We start from the raw sequence: 19,907 nt of genomic DNA on the forward strand, positions 1-19,907 counted from the left end.
TAATTAAAAAATTACACGACAGCGTTGGTTCAACTTCGCAATAATGCTATTATCTGTGTACAACATAACATATATCGTCAAGCATGTCTGAACATCTAATAGTTTATGTAAATTAACCAACATACAATATTCAATTTTAAACGTACTAAGCAAGGTATTGAATTACAATCGGTCGTTAATCGTTAACCTTTTATGCTAATTAATTTAAAAACAACAATCACATTGCGATTACGTATATAGTAAATTGATTAGTAATTAAATTCTAATACTAATGAACACTACGTAATAAATACAATACCTACTTTTAAAAGTACGAAACATTAGCTTCATTATTTTTTTTTTCGTTAAAGAAATGTCCGGTCGAAGACCGCAACCACAGATGTACACACGTCTTTACAGTAAAGCCATTCTAAGCTGCTTAAAGGGTTGCGAGCGGCTTTTTTGCCGATGCCTGGTTGTGAACGCAAAAACAAATGAAAACCACTTGCATGGCTGCCACCCTCTTTAATTAGTGAAGTTGACGAGATACAACTGTGACTCCGTTAAATAAGCCAGACAACTTATTATCCTAAGCATTATTTTTAAATTGTATTAAAATTGTATTAGATGCAATTTTAGTTTAAATTTTATTGTTATTGTATTGTTACTTTCATTATATTTTCAATCTGTGGGCAACTAATCGGTTTAAGTTTTATAAAAAAATATTAATACAAAGTATATTTAACTATGACACATTATAAATATTTTTATATGGTTATTAATATAATAACATTGAATTTATTGTTTAAAATATCTTATTTAAATTATTTATTATACATTAAAATATTGCCATTTTGTGTATAATATAAACCTATTTAAGTATAATAATGACAAAAATCTGTAAATATTAAATTTGTATAAAAAAATAATTTCAATTCATTGTTTTAATAAAATGAGTTTTATGTTTAATTAATGAATCAAAATTATGCCATAAAAATTGTAATATTATACAAACCGCATAAAAAAAAATATTACAAGCTTGTTTAAAGAGATGATAGATGGCTAGGATAACATGTACCTACCGTAATCTGATTGTAGTTTTTGATTCAATTTTATTTGAGCATCGGTAACAAGCTTTGCAAATAATATGTAAAACATTTGTTGCATTTAATTAACATTTAATTTAATTTGAATAAGTAATATTTTCATTAATGTTTTAGCACTTACATTTATATTACAGGAAATCATTCATAAAAATAGAAATAAAAATTAACTTGTTTATAACTCATTAATATGTTTATATTGTTCTATGTAGATGTGTAACAAACCTCAAATAAGAAATTATTCATTTGAACATGTTATTTTATTGCACTATGTACACAAACCCTAATTAAAAAAATCCTCTATTTTGTCCACACATGTTGAATTCAACTGCGGTAACATTCATTATTAGATAATTAAAAATATTCACCAGTGATTATTTTTTAAGGTAAGAATAAAAACTGTTGTCTACATAATGGCAATACCATCTATTATGGGCTGTTGAAATATGAGTTGTTACCTGGTCTGGACAGAAATATCCAAATGCCACCATTCCAAACAGTGAAAGTAGTAAACAGAACAATATCACTTTTCGTAACTTCGATCTTGGCTCCATTTTCTTTATTTCATATGCACCGCTAGGTAGTAGAAGGGCAAAATCACTATCTACTTGCACTGAAACACTTTTTTGCATCTCGGCCGAATGCATGTCTCATTTTTAAAAATTACTTAAATCGATCACTCACTACTTCGGTCTTTCGGACATTATAGTGTATGTAATAAATCGGAACTTCGCATCGAACTCATTTTATTATTATCGTCTTTTTATTATCTGATAGTGATACGAGTTCGATAACATTGTTTTGCTGATATCACACGGGCGTTGTGTCAGCGGCAATGCCAATACTAAAATGCGAGACTGAGCCATCAGACGGTGGCTCAACGAGTATGGGTCTCAAAGTGACAGGACACCAAACGAATATAAACATACTGCAGTTTTTTCATTTAAAAACACATTATTACTCCATTTATATGTTGGCACTTATACACTAATCTTCACAGCACACTTAAAACGATAATGTATTGTTATTTAACACTTAAAGCCACACTAATATTTAATATTACATTGTAAATAAATAAGAGTTCTTAGTATTGCGTACACTGTGAAGTAAGCGTTTTAAAGTTGTCATGTTATAAATTTTGACAAATGTCAGTGTCAATTTTAGTTGCTTTAGATGACAAAATGAAAAACATTGCCCACATTATCGTTTTATTAGTATGTTCTTTAAGTATAAAAAAATGTCATAAATGAAAAATCATAAGATACATAAATCTAGTTGTAACTGTTATTTCGATTATGGGTTTATTGATTCCCTGATTCTCATAAGTAACTGGTATTCAATATAAATTAATTAATCGTTTTTGTACGTATTACTTGTAATCGAAAATCTTAAACTGATGTCTAACTGAACAAATAATCAGTTAACGTTTATGATATTAACATTAGAAATAAAACAGTGGGATAAAATTTTGAGTCCAATTAAATACAATAATATAAAATTTGCTTACAACACAGTAGTTAAAGCAAATTTCATAAGTTCAGCAATAAGTTTGGAATTATATAAGATGCGTAAAAAAATTAAGGAGTACCTATCATGGTCGTCGGTGCATCTGCAGGCTATTTGTACATTATTTGTATAAGATTACAGACATTAAGTAAACTTGGTAACTATTGTGAATTTTTTGTTTATATTTCCTGTTAAATTTAAAATACAACTCGGGCTTAGGCTTAGGCTTATATTTATAATCTAAGCCCAAGGTACAGAGCCAAGTTACTATAAATTTAAATACCTTTGCTCACCTACCTATGCTTTTAGCATACATTTCAACTTAGTATAAACTATGAGGTTTTCAAAAGAAACCTATGGAACTCTCAAACAGATCGCAGACTCGTCGGATTTGATACTACACACTCAGGCTTTACTCTGCCCGACTGATTATTAATGAAATCTTCAGCTATTTACTATAGTGCTTGTATATGTGAATAAAGGTGACCACTTATTTTAAATAAATGTATTTACTTTAGGTAGTTAGTGTTTATGGTATTTTGTTTTATAATCAAATTGTACATATTTATAGTCGACAAACTAAGGTTTTTAGGATGGTAATAGTTTTGGGATAAAAATAATGCTTAACAACGTCTATGACAGTTTAATCCAGTATCAATCGAACTTTATACAAGTTCACATAATTGTTATAATAAACAAACATTGCGAATTTACTAGAAAATTAACATGCAATGACATTTTTCATATGATTGGTTTTTTTGGAGTTATACACTATTATAAAAATAAAAATTATACATCTTATTTCTTGTAACAAATGTTTGAAACAGAAAAAAAAAAATAGTACAACTAAATATTGATAGAAAGGTATGATAAAAAAGTGAATAGTTTGATTCTAATCACAGTTAATTTGAAATAAAAAGGCACATGTAAAATCAAGGTGGGGTAATTGAATTTTGAAGCATTGTGCTTCCACCACCAAACCGACACTACGTTAACAACATAAGGATACAGGATAAAATCATAAACTTCCATTGTCAATTTTCTCTCGTCACACTGTTGTTGCACTTAATAGTAGAAAATATTTAATTTCTTCTTTATTAAAATACATATTATTTACAAATGTTTAAAATAAACCATCAATCCATTTCTAGACTAAATCAAAGTAATAAAAAGTTGTTTACAGTGATTTAGCAAGTACCATAGGTATTGCAGTACAATATTATAAAAATGTATTAATGAAAATAATGCTAAAATAAAGTGGCATATCACTTAATGTATGAAATAAAAAATGTTACGAGAGAATTCCTGTATGACTATAAAACTGTATATAAAATGTCCATTGTACATCCCATGTGATTACATTATGTTTTCTTGTATCATAAAAGTTATACAAGTTTTTCACCAATTAGTACATACTATTTGCTGGTATTATTTTCACACTGATCTTCGGGGGAATAATTAGAACACTACACTATCAGTGCACAATGTTGCTATTATGTTATACCCCCAAAACTTCACCAGTCTTTAATCAAAAGGATCAACTCCTCTCACCACAGATTTTTCTAGTTATAAAATTACTATATTTCATTAATTTAGTCCACAAATTTGAAATAAAGTCCACAATTCCACACAACATCATGTGATATGAAACCAACACATGACAATTTATGATAATTAATTAATGTTCTGTTCACTAGTCATTATTTAATTAAATGTTCTTCCAGTATAAAACATTATTTAGCACATTTTAATTTGTTGAGTGTTTTTTTCTCTTAGCAAAGCACTGTTCAAAACAATTAATAATCTATTTATGTAACAATAGTTCAAGTTTTAATGCAACTTCAGTAAGTCACATTAAATGTAGGTTCCTCATTGCTATTATCTGCATGTCCATCGGGCATACAACTCTTGTAATGCGGTACCAATTATTTACTTGAGTACTAGGTGTCTATGGAGAGAAGCCAGTCCTCAAATAGTTCTCACACATTATACACGATTAATTCCGACCTCTTCCACGACCACGGGAACCATCACGGTCCTGTAAAAGTTACACAGTATAAACAAATGATAAAACGGTATTATATTACATAAAAAAAATGAAAAGAAGACGAACCTTATGATGTGATCTATTATAACCTGAATCCCGGTCGCGGTAGCCATGATCGCGATTGTCCCGTCCGTCGCGGTCGTCCCTGTGGTCGCGCGGGTCGCGAGCATCTCGCATGTCACGTGGCTCACGAACGTCCCGGTGATCTCTGGGTTCCCGTCCATCGCGATGTTCACGGCCATCTCGTCCATCTCGATGGTCTCTATATTCTCGGTAATTACGATAACCACGTCCACCCTCGTGATCCTCGCGATTATTGTCCTGTGTCGGGTGGTGAGGTACTTTGCGCGAGTCTTCCTCTTCCTGGCGACGCTCGTAGTGAATAAAATCATCGAATATAGAGGTGGAATGGCAGTAACTATGCATTATACGTAATACCTGAAGACCCTTGGCGTGAGGGACTTCTTGTGTATCGCGAGAGTTTGTCACTGGTTTATTCTCATTGTTCTCTAATTTGATATGACGGAGCTGAACATTGGGAACGTCCTTTACATAAATCCACCTAACACGAAATTGTCCCTTCCACTTGTCTTGCGACCACACGTTTGAGTTGGAATTATAATCGACGGCACTAATCATACGCGCCATTCCGCAGAAATGGCCACTGCCATTCACAGAGAAGAACAGAAACACTGCCCCTCCCTCTCGTTCGCGATCGCGAAATGCAGCGTCCAGTCGCTTATTACCATGTTCTGTGCTGCACCAGATTTCATATTTAATACTTCGATGTATATCGTCTTCTGAATAAGACTTAATGACAAAGAAGCGAGTAAGAGGCGCGCTAAGGTCAAATTCCTTAGGGTTATACTCATTTTTAACCCGCAATTCTTCTAGGACAGGGTGTGCCGTTGCCGGAGCTGGAGCACTGACAACGGTCTGAGCGGGTAGAGGAGGCACCGGGTGAGAAGGGCGAGGCTGATGCGGCGGTGGAGCACGAGGCGCATGAGCCCACGCTTGGGGCGGCTGGTGCTGTGGCGGTGGCCCACGCTGCATAGGGGCAGCGGCAGGCGTTGGCGAAGGCTGCGGCATCGGCAGCGGAGCTGGCACGGGCGGCGGTTGTAGAGGTGGCGGAGGTGGTGCAGTTACCACGGGAGCGCTCTTACCAGCATCCCACGTACTAATATCCATGTTATGTTTCCCTGGCACGATTGGCGGGGGTGGCATTCCTGGCCCCTTCTTCTTCAACCCGCCGCTCTGTGAGGACGGAGCGGGTTTCGCCGGTTGACTCGCTATTGAAGCCCATGTCATCTTTTTGGGTTGCGATCCACTTGAAACGTCTTTAAGTTCAGGAGTACGGTCTTTATCGTTCTTGTTGTGCTCGCCGAGCGCGAGTGCCTGTACACCGGTTTCAACGGCCTTAATTCCATCTGGGACGTACAATCCATCATTTCTATAATAGTCATCATACTGCTTAGCACGACCTAATTGACCCCAAGTAGAGTAATCCCCATTTCCAGGGAAATAATTAAATGTTGAAGCTGGTCCAAAGGCAGCTGTCGAAAATGGTGTTGTTGATGGTCCGAAGACACCTGAAATTATAGTTTGTAAATGATATACTTGTTCAATACATAACAATATTATTTACTCAGTTTTAAATTGACTTTCGCTATATCATCATAATTTTGGTTTGACTGGAATAAATACTAGCTACCATCCATGCCATAAGAATCATGAGGATTGTATCCTCCAAGGAAAGTCATTGGATCTGTTCCATTGGTAGACCATGTTCCATCTCCAACTCCAAAGGCCTGATAAGGAAGTGCTGTTGTACCATAATAACCTGAAAAAAGTAAAACAGTAAATTAATATTTAACATGAAAATATATAAATAAAACAAATGACAATAAAATTGCATAAATATGGCGTTAAAAAATGAATAAGCTGCTTAGTTATTTGCACTTTATAAGTAATTGTCTGTAAACAATAAATATAAAGGCAAATATAAAATGTATAGAAATTTAAAAGTTGTTGAATGTATGCAATTGTAGTTGCTACTTTAAATCATTACTCATAGCTTTTCACTGGATTCAGGTTCTTTACAATACAAACATTTTATTGTTACAACTCTGAAAATGCAACAAGTGCCTTGCCACATTAGATCAATCAACATTAAGATTTGAGCCAAAATTCTACTTCAGTCTATTTATTACATACACTATTGTTTTTTAATTTCTGGTTGCAAATGCTTTCACCAATAGAAAATTTTCTTCAATTATTTACATATATTTAATTTATTGACTATTAGTAATGACCACACAAAACATTTCATTGTCATTAACTAAAACTGATATGTTGCTTGATTTTTCTTATCATAAAATAGTTAAACATTAATTACTACTTTATAAACTTTTTACAGACAACATTTAATTCCAAAATTATACAGATAAAATATTCATTTTGTATAATAATATTAGGATAAAACAAAATCACCATTACTCCAATAATTGTGCTCAATTCGTGCTTTTTTCATTTATCTGAGCAATGTAGTCAAAAACCTAATGCCCAGTGGCCATCCATCCCCATAAGCACTTGCATTAATACAAATATATACTAATACATCTATGTCCAACAAGCACTACTAGTACATAGGATCTATGATCTAAGATGTTATGTAATACGAGCATGTGATTACAATAGCTAATTCACAATTCAAACTGCAGCATAGCAATATAAAGTACTGTCGCTTGGTGATATGAAATTAATTAATAAACAGTATATTCTCAATGATAATTATAGAAAGTAATAAAGCCATGCACATTGATAAATAATAACATAAAGCATAATGCTTAATTACATAATATAAGCATTGATAACTCTAAAACTAAAGTCTAAATCATTACTAAAGACTTAAGAATAAAATGTATGTACCTACCTGCCGCGCTGTAGGGGTCGGCTGCTGACGAGATGGGTGGTGCATAAGATGGTTGCTGCTGGTGACGCCATGACACCTCCGCCAACTCGTCGCCACCACTCTCTAACTGTTGCTCTTTAGGTACATTTGTCACTGAAATTAAATAAATATGTGAAAGTGAAATAGTTGGGATGAAACAGTTTAAAATGATGTAATTAAATATAAATCATATAGTACACAAATAAGACTAAATAATATATAAAAACAAAAAAAATCTTAAGTAACTAAAGTAATCACAATATAAACATTTATTATGCATTACAATTTCCAATACAATAATAAGGTTTTCTTTTAATATCTCAATTATCATCATATAATAAACTTTATACAGTACAGTTGGAAACAAAGAGTACAAATAATTCTTAATAATATGATTTGATTACTATTCATACATGTTCTATCAAATCAAATAAAACATGATAAGTCAACAGGAACGGTCATTTTAAAATTGTAAATTTTGAATTAAATTATAAAAAAAAATGAAGTCTTATATTGTTTATTTACCTTTTAACCACACTTTGTATTATTTAAAAAAAGAACACAAACAATAGGTTAAAGGGCAATAAAATATATAAATTAAAAAAAATACGAGACATATGTTCAACATTGAAGGTGAATTAAAACATGAAGGAAGTTAACCACATTTACCTATTTATTTTTAATAAAGAATGAACAATCAAATAATAATATGCTTATAATAACTTTTCTATTTTTATTTTCCTGATATAAATAATATAATATGATTAGACTGTAATAAAAGTAATCATAAATATGTAAATAAAATAACTTTTTTAATGGTATTTTAATATTAACTATATATTATTGATAAAAGAGCTTGGAGTTAGGGGTAAGGTTTATATGTCTAATTGTATGAGCCTCATCTTGTTTGATTGTTGAAATAAAGCAATTAGCAACTTTTTTGTCAGTTATTTAATTTTAAAGAACTCACAAGTCTACTAATACCATGAAACAGAAATAACTTAGTACAAAACACTACAAATAATACAAAACATTTATGATACTTATTACAAATAATGATAATTACTACTTATTACAAATTATGCAAATTGGAATATCAAAAGGGGTTTCCCTGTTTACATACAATATAAATTGACATGTTTTAATGAGTTAAGCCATAAAGGACACTGAAAGAAAAGCTATCAATTGAATTATAAAAACAAACAAATAAGAAATTATATTACATTGTAACTCATACAAATATGTTTAATGATTATTTTATTCTAAAGATTTTAGATTATTTCTTTATCATAATATGTTATATATTATGCACTAAAAAGTATGACATTGTTTAAGTAGGAATTGAAAATTGTTATTTGAGGAATAAAAACAAATATTCAATAACATTATGTAATCAAATATAATGTAAATAATAATATGCACATATTGACAATGAGAAGCTTATAATCTACAGCAATGACTGCATTGATGATTTTAAGTACCATTGTTTTGATGATAAATTCATATTGTAGTAATTAATTTAATCATATCTTAATACAAGGCTTGTAATGATTCACTTATAACTTTCTCTATAATGAGTGTTACTAAAGAAAAATCGTAGCAAATTGTTGTGTTCAAGAATGATTAATATTTGTAACGCAATAATATAGAAAGTGAAATTTATATGACGCTAACGAAGGCATCATGTTCGCATATTATACCGGACGCGAGTCAACCGGTACGAGGTTCTTCCTACTAAGAAAACACCTGCAACGTCATAATGGTACATCATTACCTTGGTTCCCTTGCCCTTTCATCCGCTACACGTCCAACAAACATGAAACAAGAAACAAAAGGTATAAGTATTTGCAAAGAAATCGCTATAATCATACGTAAATAAAGCATAAATAGGCGATAATGCGAAATACCTGATCTGACACGCCTGCTGACATTGGCCGCGATTTAAACGTATTGAACACTTATTAAAGTCTTTACTCACGACAATATCAGTATTTATCACATGAGTTTCACTACACAATGTCCGATGTACCCTAAAATCACTTACAAATAATAAAAAGTCAGTATTGTACAAAGAAATAATGAATGTCCGAAAAGGAATAGGAACGAATATGGACGTAGCAATGGCGACCAATCAGGTGTTGCCAGCTTAATAGAAGTAAAACAATAATAACCTTTATTTCCGATATGGCAAAGTTAATAATCTCATAAATATTTATACTTTTTAGCTTCAATCGAAGTTTTATGTATATTAGAATTATGAACGGACTCTAAAAAAAGGAATCAAAAGTGATATAAATTATAATTAATTCGTAATTGAAAATTATAGCCATTATTTAACTTCAATTTAACTTTAATGTCAGAATTTTATCAAAAATATAAAAAAATAAATATATTTCATTTCAACTGTGTGAAAATTTGAGGATTCATTTCCTTTTAAATAATGTAATAATTGATTAAAGTAACTTATCAATTAAGAATAACATATATTGTCTTGAATATTTCATTTATTATCATGATTTTTTAAAACCATATGATTTTATACAAGATTTTATTGCTTTTTACTGAAAAAAGATGATATTGTCTTCGTTCCTGTAGCAGCTTTCTGCCTTGCTTTCTCCTTTGCTGATAATGTTTTTGGTTTTTTTATTTCTGTTACTGAATTGTTTGAGGTCATTTTAATGTCTTCTGAATCATCATTGGTTTCATGCTTTATTCTCTTATTTGTTTCAATACTTTCAGCTTCTGATTTTCTTTTATTACCAATATGTTCTATTAATTCAGTTTTAAAATCAAAACGCTTTTCCAGTTTTTCTATGATATCATCTTCAAGATACTCGGATATGATTCCATTAGCATATTTCAGGTAAAACTCTAAAAAACGATATAATTTTTTAAAAAATTTTGAAATTATAAATATATATATAAATGTGTTTTTCCCTTTCAATTACCTTCATCAACATGCTCATTGTTAGCATTGCTAGATATAAATGTTGCAGAGACGGCTCCTGATGTAACATGTACATTTTTTTCCTTTAATTTTTCAGCTAGGTTACGTACTTTACTTTCCAGCCACATTAAGGTTTTTTCTTCATTATATTTGTATGCTTTTATGTCAGCTGGACCCTAAAATTATTAATTAAAATACCACTTTAAAAGTTAAGCATATTTAAATTAGAGTAACAATTTTAAATAGAAAGTTGTTGGAAAATTTTACTGGATACATTATGACTCACCTTTAAATCAGCAATTGTATCTAGGTTAACAACAAAATCAATGATTTTATCAAAACCTTTTTCCGCTAATAAGTCTTCCAGTGGGATTGCTCTATTGCTACATTGATCCCTTAATCTAGGTAATACTGTAAGAAAATAATTCCTCATATAAACACTATCAACAACATATTGTAACTGAATTTATAAAATTGAATTATAACAATTAAACACTGACCTAAAAACAATGGATTAATTGGTGTCATCATTAAGAAACTGCCATCCGATTTAACAGTATCCTCTAGAAACCACGATCGATATGGTTCATTGAATGTTATGATTTCAAACATCTTATGGTTAACATCATCTAAACAATACTTTGTGGGATCTCCATGTGCAGGGTGAGGTAGTGTTATTATATTAAAATTACTGTTATTGAGTAATGATTCTGAAAAATATACAAATACATTAATTACAATTTACTACAGCTGTATATTACCTTATTATTGGCTTGACTTTTTCACCCTTTGCAAGAAGAATCCAAGAGTTTTCTACACGGGTTTTTATAACTTCTGTGTCTTTTGTTTCAGTAGGCAATGATTTCTTTTTTGATCTAGTAGTCATTATTAGTTACAATATGTTTTGTTGTAAACGAAATAACAAAATATTTGAGACTGTTTATTTTCCCGCCACTGTTTTCTTCAAGTTCAGGTGGCACGTCACTTTCAATGTCAAATGTCATTATGAAATATGAAATAATGAATGAAGTAAAATACATCAATGGCATCAGCTGACTGCATGTTTGCCATTATGAAAAAGAACAAACACATTATTAAAAGTTATATTTCCAACAGAATATATATTTATTAAAATAATAGGTAAATAAGAGAAAAGTATGTAACAGAAATCTGTTTATTATTTTTATAAGCTACCCTTTTAAATCCAACTATTATATTCTTAAAAGAAATTTTGACGATAATTGACTTTGACATACATTAGGTAAATGATAATGACATTTAAAAATGACAGTTTAATTTTACCGCCTTCGTCAAGTAACAATTTAAAGTTTGTGTTGTGATATATTTTGTTTAATCTAAGAGACTTAGATAAATATTTTAACGATGCAAGCTTTTTTGAAAACTGGTAAAATTTCAAGTGCCGATAAACCTTCTTCATCTGGAGTAAAATCAGTGAAAAAGAAACCTCCCGCGCCATGGGTTGAAAAATAGTATGTTTCAGTTTATGCATGTTGATATTGGTTAATTTTATAAGTTTTTCATACTGTTTTTCATTGTTTAGCCGACCGAAAACAATAGACGACATCGTTGATCAAGCAGAGGTTGTACAAGTGCTTCGTGAGTGCTTGGCCGGTGGCGACCTACCGCACTTGTTGTTCTATGGTCCGCCAGGAACTGGTAAAACGAGTGCAATTCTCGCAGCTGCACGTCAGCTCTTCGGCGATATTACTCGTGATCGCGTCCTTGAACTTAACGCATCCGACGAGCGTGGTATCCAAGTGATAAGAGATAAAGTTAAATCATTTTCACAACTTACTGTCAGCAGTAGCAGGCCTGAGTGAGTATAATTTTAAAATACTTTTACAATATATTTTATTAAGTTTCCATTTAAAAATATTATACAAAATGTTATACAGCGGCAGGCCATGCCCTCCTTACAAACTGGTGATACTCGACGAAGCGGACTCTATGACAACAGCGGCGCAGGCAGCGTTGCGTCGTACTATGGAAAAAGAGACCCGAACAACTCGGTTTTGTCTCATTTGCAACTACGTATCCAGAATCATACCACCTATTACAAGCAGATGTTCTAAATTTAGATTTAAACCACTTGCAAGAGAAAATGTTATAAAAAGGTATTTTTCATTTATTTTTATCAACTTGATATAATGAAATATTTTTACTATAAACTTAATATTATCTGACATGTTTTAGACTACGAGATGTTTGTGAAGCGGAAGGTGTAGATGTTGGCGACGGTGAGATCTTACATGAGGCAGTCGACACATGTGAGGGTGACCTGCGTCGTGCACTCACAGCTTTACAGTGCTGCCAGCGCTTAATTGGAAAGATTACCTCTGATGGATTAATTGAGGTAGATGAGAATCTTTACCACATTTATGATCTCTCATTAATATTTGTGAATATATTTACTAGTTTTTTATGAAATTCTACTATACTTTAAAATATGTACAATAGAGCAGTGTCTATTATTTCTGTTACCTGATAAATCAATGATTACACTAATAATATTAATTCTTAGTGTGTATGCATTTGTTTAAAAGTCGCCTCATAAAGTCCACTGATTGATTCATTTATGTTACATCTAGCCGTTAGTGCATTGTTTGAATTGTTGGTCATGTGTAACTTTATGTCATAATATATTTGTTTTGCAGGTAACAGGGCTTGTACCTCAAAAACTGACTGATGAGTTCCTAGGCATCAAAAATTACAGTGAACTAGAAATATTTGTTGAGAAGTAAGTATAAGTAACAATATTTATGTTTCAATTTGTACATGAAAGAAAATAAAAAGTATAAGAATACTTATTCTTATAAATAAAGGAAAATAATTCTTGCATTGAATTGTCTGGCTATTGATATTTACTTGTGAAAAATGTTTTAGTTAAAAAACAAAGGAAAATTGAGTACTTAAAAATGAGATAAAAAAAGAGGTTTTTATACATATACTTTAAAAATTAGTCCATTTTTATACAATAGGAAACAAACATTGGGGGAAATTCTACTAACATAATGGTAATAATTTGTTTCCGATTCTATTCACATCAAACTTCAACTATTTGTCACTAAAACCTCACCTTAATCGTAACTATATTTTATTCCAACCATAAGACGAGAAAAGTCTAATAAACAGCACTTGTCGAGAGCGTGATAAATCTATATACACTATGGCTTTGCGAAAAAATTGTGTTTAAAACTTCGACGAAACTGTCATCGGTATTTTGGAAGTATAATTAATAGGAAGGTAGGAAATAAGTAGTTCAGTGTTTTTTCATTAATTACGATATACTAATCTTAGTAGTGTACAATATAGCTGAGTTATTAGTAAGTTGCACGAAACGACTGAACGGCAACTTATTCGATTTGATTACGATAAACTACATTTGTTGGTAAAATTAATTACCTTGAAACATGTTGAACACATCTACAACAAAGCTGCTTTCCTATTCTATAGTACCAATGATGCCATGCAGGGGGATTCAGAATTCAGATTCAGGACCTTAGGAATTAGATGGTTTTATAGAATACGCTCTCCTTTACCAAACCGAGTCAGACCTGTGCTTACGTGCAAAATGAGTTATCATTACCAGTACATATTATGAAACAAAGTAGCTTACAGCTTACCGTTTCTATGTATGCTTAGGTCTTTAAAAAGGATTTTGATGCGGTTTTTTTATTAGAATAGGATTTGAGACGAAGCCTTTCGTATATAATACATACATGGACAAAATGGTAAATAATCACTGATAATGTTAAAAAACTCTAATATGATGTCAATAAAAAATATATGTAGTATATTTAGTATGAGTATGGCTCCTGTGCAACCAACCCGCATTGGAACAGCGTGGTGGAATATGTTCCAAACTCTCTCCTCAATAGGAGAGGAGGCCTTAGCCCAGCAGTGGGAAATTTACGGGCTGTTACTTTACTTTTTTTACTTTTATTGCTCCTATGAAAAACTGGAGAGGGTCGCTAGTAAAACTAAATGTCACTCAAAAGAGGTTTCTGCGTACTCCTTGGGTTATCCAACTAGACGATAAAGTCGAAGGAAGAATGTTATAATTTATTAGTTTTATTGATAATGCTTTAATTTGTTGTTATACATAATTTCATAGTATTGTGTATTCGGCCACGGCGGCCCACGAGATACCAGCCAGCTACGCAGGAAATATTAAATTGGACAATTCTGTGCGCAAACACATCTCTATTTCTTTACTTTCATAATGCAATGAGACGGTAAATCACTCGACAATTGCTATACATGCTTTTCGAAGCATGGTGTGTGAACGGATTTCAAACTGCCAGACTTTCGGCTGTTAAAGATTTTCGATAGAAAACCCCACCAAATGGATCCAGGACCTTGCAGTCGAATATATAATTCCTTGTCCTGCATCTAATATATTATGATTTGAGTTGGTGGTAGGGCTTTGTTCAAGCCCGTCTGGGTAGGTACCACCCACTTATGACTTATTCTACCGCTAAATGACAGTACTCAGTATTGTTGTGTTCCAGTTTGAATGGTGAGTGAGCCAGTGTAACTACAAGCACAAGGGACATAACATCTTAGTTCCCAAGGTTGGTGGCACATTGACGATGTAAGAAATAGTTAATATTTCTTACAGCGTCTGTGTCTATGGGTGATGTTGACCACTTTCCATCAGGTGGCCAATGAGCTCGTCAGCCAACCTATACCATAAAAAGAAAAAAAAGACAAAGTTTCTATAATTTTGTTACATGTTGTTAAATTTGTTCAGTAGTTTTTACGTTATTGACAACCATCGAAAAGTATAAACGAAACATGTATAAAATGTTGGTAAGATAATATTTTATGTAGTCATACAACAATGGGAAAGGAGTAGTTTTAATATAAAACCATATGTATTCTTTATATATTTCATATGATTATAATAGTTCAATATCCTTATCATATAACAAAGTTGACACTGTTTTCTTATTAACTTTGTCGTAACTAGCCACTAGATGGCGCACAATGTAGCACTTTTTGTATCCCTTTAACCATTCCCCATGAAAATACTAATGAACACAAGCAGAACACCTAATGACGGATTTGGTGTTACTAATATAAATGTAAAATTATATGATTTGTTGGTTTTCTACATAATTTTTTGGTACATTAATAGCCAGACAGAATCTGTCAAATTGGGGTGTATAGTTTAGCGGAATGTTGTAGTTCATAATAATAGTTATAATGTATAATACTTTACTTATAGAAAGTACCTTCATCCTTTTCACCCCTAGATGGTTCCTTCCCAGGAACTCAAACTATCTCTGCGCTAAATTTAATCTAAATCAGTTCACCCGTTAAAGCATAAAGGGGTAAAAGGCAGAGTTACATTCCCATTTATATGATTAGTATAATATACAGACCAAATTTGTTTTGAAACTGTTGTTTCTTAAACTTGTGTCATGTAAAATTTAATAAGGATTTTTAGTAATTAGGTTATAACTATGAATCCCTTGTTGCAGTTTCCTCATGGAAGCATATTCAGCATCACAGCTCTTGGAACAGCTGAGCGCTACCGTGGTGAAGGCAGGTCACCTGACCAACAAACAGAAATGCGTTATAAGTGAGAAAGTGGCGGTGTGCTCGTATCGGCTGCTGGACGGCGGCGCGGAAGTCATGCAATTAACTGATTTAGGTTGCACGATAATTATGGCTAATAATGATCCTTAATTATTATTCCATTATAAATTCACTTTTCGGTGTTATTTCGAATGTTATTTCATGTGAGAATTATGTTAATCCTATAAGGTAACGTTTGTTAATCAAGTTTTTTTTTAACAGAACTCTGTACAGTCAGCATCAAAATATGTATACATTTTTAATTTATTGTTTTGGATTCATTGAATTAACTACCAAAACTACAAAACTGCTATCAAATATGTCTTAGAATATCTGAAGTTATTATGTGAATATTTATTGGAATATTTCAAGAACTGTATTCAAGTTGGTGATATTCATGCGTTTGAAAACAGTGCGAATATCTTCAGAACACGACACAGAAGCCACTTACCACCGTAAATATACTCTAATATTGTCATTGGTCTTTTGAATAATTATACAATGAATATTTATAAAAGTAAGGGTGATTATGTGACCGCGACAATAACAGTACTTAAAATTTTGTTTTATATAAATAATTGCTAATGTTGTACCATGACATTGATGAATTAAGATTATGTATCGAGTATATTTATTTAAAAAATATTGGCTGTTATACCCAACCTATTTCTGTCAAATATCGATAACTCATCTATATTGTACACTACTCACAGTTGATTAAAATGTCTTATTAATAATACAAGACTATATCAATTAACTACTTATTAATTATATTTTTTATTCTAAAGTTCCGATAACAGTTTTGTCCAAGTTTAAAATTTAATTTTTTCAAGTAAAATGAACAAATACAGATATTTCAAGCTCTCAATGATATTATGGTATATTCAATGTCAAGTTCTGTGCTTAAACATCTTATGTCACGTCACACGTCTGTGTAAATTATGCTTTGTATATCTTCTTTAAAATATACTTGCAAACATTTCCGAAAGCACTATTATGAATAATAGCATAAAAATATTTTTTCTGCTGTAATTTTTTTTCCAAATATTCATGATTTATTAAATAAAACACTAAAAAAAGTAAAGTAACAGCCTGTAAATATCCCACTGCTGGGATAAGGTCTCCTCTTCCATTAAGGAGAGGGCTTGGAACATATTCCACCACGCTGTTCCAATGCGGGTTGGTGGAATGCACATGTGGCAGAATTTCGATGAAATTAGACACATGCAGGTTTCCTCACGATGTTTCCCTTCACCGCCGAACACCAGAGGAATTATAAACACAAATAAAGCACATATATATAGTGGTGCTTGCCAGGGTTTGAACCCGCAATCATCGCTTAAGATGCACGCGTTCTAACCACTGGGCCATCTCAATAAAACACTGTTTATATTATTTCACATACTGGGTATTCCTTTGCGCACATATATCATTATCCGAGCTAAATTGCCTATATTTGGGTTCAGGAGTTCAAAACTTCGAGATTTAGACATGAACACTAATCGATTTTTTTTTGAATGTTGATGTATGTCGAAACAAGATTAAGCTCTTAACTTGCGTAAAACCTCTTTTTTTTACTATATGATTGATTATTATAAGAAAAAGCTTTATTAGTTATTGAATATCTACAAATTAGATGCAGACATTTTCGTTACATGCGTTAGTGCACTAAAGTGCTGTTATTACTAATTTCTTAGATTACTTTACCTAAATTTTAGTATAATAAAACATGTTTCTGTTTTAACGAATTTACACGGGAACTTGCGTTTTGTAATTGTGATATTACATTAAGTGTAATCAAGATTAGTGGTTAGGCGTGCATCTAACCGGTGATTACGGGATCTAACCCTGGGTATCCCACTGAATTTTCATGTGCTTAATTAGTTCTTATAATTCATCTCGTGCTCAGTGCTGAAGAAAACATGGTGAGATAACCTGAATGTGTGTAATCAATGAGAATTTGCCATATGTGTTTCCAGCAACCCGCATTGGAATACAGTTTCGTTTACACCTCCGATGCCTTTTTTATGGTATAGGTTGGTGGACGAGCATATGAGCCACCTAATGGTAAGTGGTCACCATCACCCATAGACAGTGACACTGTAAGAAACATTAACTAATTCTTACATCGTCAATGCGTCACCAACCTTGGGAACTAAGATGCTATGTCCCTTGTGTTACAGAGTTACATTGGCTCACTCACCCTTTAAACCGGAATACAACAATACTGCGTACTGTTGTTTAGCGGTTGGATATCTGATTAGTGGGTGGTACCCACCCAGACGGGCATGCACAAAGCCCTACCACCAAGAAGGCTCCAAGCAAGAGGAGGTCTTAGCTCAGTAGTGAGATATTTACAGTATGCTACTTTACATATATTAATACAACTTGTCTTTTGTCAAAAATTTTTGAATCTGAACATATCTTTGTCGTTGTTAATATTATCGTGTATCAATATCACAGAAAATATTGTTTGATTTTTTAATTCAAAATTGTACGAAAGAGAAAATAAATGTAAAGCGATGAATGAAAGACTATTATTATGTCATGTTTTATCAATTAGATTAAACTAAGCAGTGATATAAGCCCGTGCCGGCACAGGTATCGATCACGAAATATCAGAAAGTATATGCGAAATTAACTAGATGATAATAACTATTAAAGGGTACACGGATCATAGTAGAATATCCCCGTTTGTATGTTTTCGACATTTCACCAGTTAAACAGTCACAGAGCTACGAAGTGCTTTATGGAATCGCACTCCATATATTACTGAATATAGACATATTTTGAAAGACTATAATTCGAATTCAAATAAACTTTTTTGGTTAGTTCTCGGTGAAACTTTGCTATTTTATTCGCGTGCGTAAAACTTAACCCAAAAAAAGTTTTGACTAACAATATCTACCCAATATTACCCATGAGAGTTTCGTCATAGAAGAGTGCACCTTAGCCCACCTGTGGGAGAAATCTCCATCCCGTTGAAGGCGTGATGGATAGTTTGTAGAATATAAAACAAAGAGTTTCAAATTTTAAATACATAGTATTGATATTTTTGATACTATGACATATATCATCAATCGCTTTGTATACTTTTTCTCAATCAAATCGATAATGCCTCACGCCAATGTTAAGCGAGGTAATACTTTTACGTACCGAATTATGTAATACATTCCCGAGACTAAAATATCATTCATTGTTAATATATTTTTGTATTATATCCTTTATGCTGTTGTTATAAAGTGTAATATCGTTTGGAAGGAAGTCATTTTGCATGATTATTAAAAATCAATACTGTGAAACATTATTGTCAAGTCTGATGATTTAATTTTATATTCTGAGAAACGGGCTATTGTTGTTCCTTTCGGTAATAAATGTTTTATCAAGTAACCGAAAAGAATTTCCTTTTTATTCTTATGGCATTCATTTCGTAAACGCAAAACTTTGATAAACCTTATAAGTATGTACTTATTTCTATTATGTTTAACTCATTCGAAGATCAAGTGAAGCAGGTGTACTGAGACACGGCTGCCGTCGTGGTACTATCAGGTATATAGTTTACGCGCACGTTAATTTCACTTCCGTTGCCGGTTGAACGGACGAACGAGCGAGTAGGAAAGAAAGAAAATAACGTTCTGTAAGAAAAGATAATATCGGACGGTGTTGCGCCGTGCGCGGCGGTTCTCCCCACCTCGTCACGGTTTGCGCGCGCACGCACGCGATTGGCCGACACCGACCGCCGCTTCTCCTTCCCCGCCGCACGCGCAGCGT

General features: G+C 32.4%; 4 protein-coding genes across 6 annotated transcripts in view; 1 reads left to right on the forward strand and 3 right to left on the reverse strand.

The window, feature by feature from the left end:
* The window catches only part of LOC124535914 (heparan-sulfate 6-O-sulfotransferase 2), a 115,005-nt gene extending 112,816 nt beyond the window's left edge, over window positions 1-2,189 (reverse strand). Inside the window, exon 1 of the mRNA XM_047112319.1 lies at window positions 1,541-2,189. Coding sequence (XP_046968275.1) covers window positions 1,541-1,729 — 189 coding nt within the window. The 5' untranslated portion in view covers window positions 1,730-2,189. The remainder of the gene's footprint in view (window positions 1-1,540) is intronic.
* A 1,027-nt stretch (window positions 2,190-3,216) lies between these two features.
* Window positions 3,217-9,739, reverse strand: LOC124536476 (YTH domain-containing family protein 3). 3 transcript variants are annotated; one of them, XM_047113040.1, is made up of 6 exons: window positions 9,493-9,739; window positions 9,360-9,384; window positions 7,568-7,699; window positions 6,467-6,475; window positions 4,702-6,224; window positions 3,217-4,626 (listed from the first exon to the last, which is right to left on the reverse strand). In XM_047113040.1, exons 1-6 carry the CDS (start codon window positions 9,514-9,516, stop codon window positions 4,585-4,587), a joined length of 1,755 nt encoding a protein of 584 aa, XP_046968996.1. In that variant the 5' UTR covers window positions 9,517-9,739; the 3' UTR covers window positions 3,217-4,584. The 3 variants fall into 3 exon arrangements, with proteins under 3 accessions (XP_046968996.1, XP_046968987.1, XP_046969003.1); XM_047113031.1 differs by having other exon boundaries at window positions 6,344-6,475; window positions 9,493-9,738; XM_047113047.1 differs by lacking the exon at window positions 6,467-6,475.
* A 332-nt stretch (window positions 9,740-10,071) lies between these two features.
* LOC124537960 (ribonuclease H2 subunit B) lies at window positions 10,072-11,528 on the reverse strand. The gene is made up of 5 exons (XM_047114958.1): window positions 11,319-11,528; window positions 11,033-11,242; window positions 10,819-10,943; window positions 10,534-10,708; window positions 10,072-10,456 (listed from the first exon to the last, which is right to left on the reverse strand). The coding sequence occupies exons 1-5, from the start codon at window positions 11,416-11,418 to the stop codon at window positions 10,134-10,136; spliced, it is 933 nt and encodes a 310-aa protein (XP_046970914.1). The 5' UTR covers window positions 11,419-11,528; the 3' UTR covers window positions 10,072-10,133.
* A 289-nt stretch (window positions 11,529-11,817) lies between these two features.
* LOC124538221 (replication factor C subunit 4) lies at window positions 11,818-16,312 on the forward strand. The gene is made up of 6 exons (XM_047115207.1): window positions 11,818-12,022; window positions 12,094-12,369; window positions 12,449-12,667; window positions 12,747-12,906; window positions 13,208-13,290; window positions 16,040-16,312. Exons 1-6 carry the CDS (start codon window positions 11,916-11,918, stop codon window positions 16,245-16,247), a joined length of 1,053 nt encoding a protein of 350 aa, XP_046971163.1. The 5' UTR covers window positions 11,818-11,915; the 3' UTR covers window positions 16,248-16,312.
* The last annotated feature ends 3,595 nt before the right edge of the window (window positions 16,313-19,907 follow it).

The sequence above is a fragment of the Vanessa cardui genome, chromosome 2, assembly GCF_905220365.1.
Source record: "Vanessa cardui chromosome 2, ilVanCard2.1, whole genome shotgun sequence".
NCBI lineage: Eukaryota > Metazoa > Arthropoda > Insecta > Lepidoptera > Nymphalidae > Vanessa > Vanessa cardui.

Coding starts and splice junctions, on each gene's coding strand:
- LOC124538221 (XM_047115207.1), top strand. CDS start 11,916: ATGCAAGCTTTTTTGAAAACTGGTAAAATTTCAAGTGCCGATAAACCT. Junction 12,370..12,448: donor GTCAGCAGTAGCAGGCCTGA/GTGAGTATAATT, acceptor AATGTTATACAG/CGGCAGGCCATGCCCTCCTT. Junction 13,291..16,039: donor CTAGAAATATTTGTTGAGAA/GTAAGTATAAGT, acceptor CCCTTGTTGCAG/TTTCCTCATGGAAGCATATT.
- LOC124537960 (XM_047114958.1), bottom strand. CDS start 11,418: ATGACTACTAGATCAAAAAAGAAATCATTGCCTACTGAAACAAAAGAC. Junction 11,243..11,318: donor TTGGATTCTTCTTGCAAAGG/GTGAAAAAGTCA, acceptor TATATTTTTCAG/AATCATTACTCAATAACAGT. Junction 10,709..10,818: donor ATACAATTGCTGATTTAAAG/GTGAGTCATAAT, acceptor TAATAATTTTAG/GGTCCAGCTGACATAAAAGC.
- LOC124536476 (XM_047113031.1), bottom strand. CDS start 9,516: ATGTCAGCAGGCGTGTCAGATCAG. Junction 9,385..9,492: donor CAGCAGGCGTGTCAGATCAG/GTATTTCGCATT, acceptor TTGGACGTGTAG/CGGATGAAAGGGCAAGGGAA. Junction 6,225..6,343: donor TTCTTATGGCATGGATGGTA/GCTAGTATTTAT, acceptor CTATAATTTCAG/GTGTCTTCGGACCATCAACA.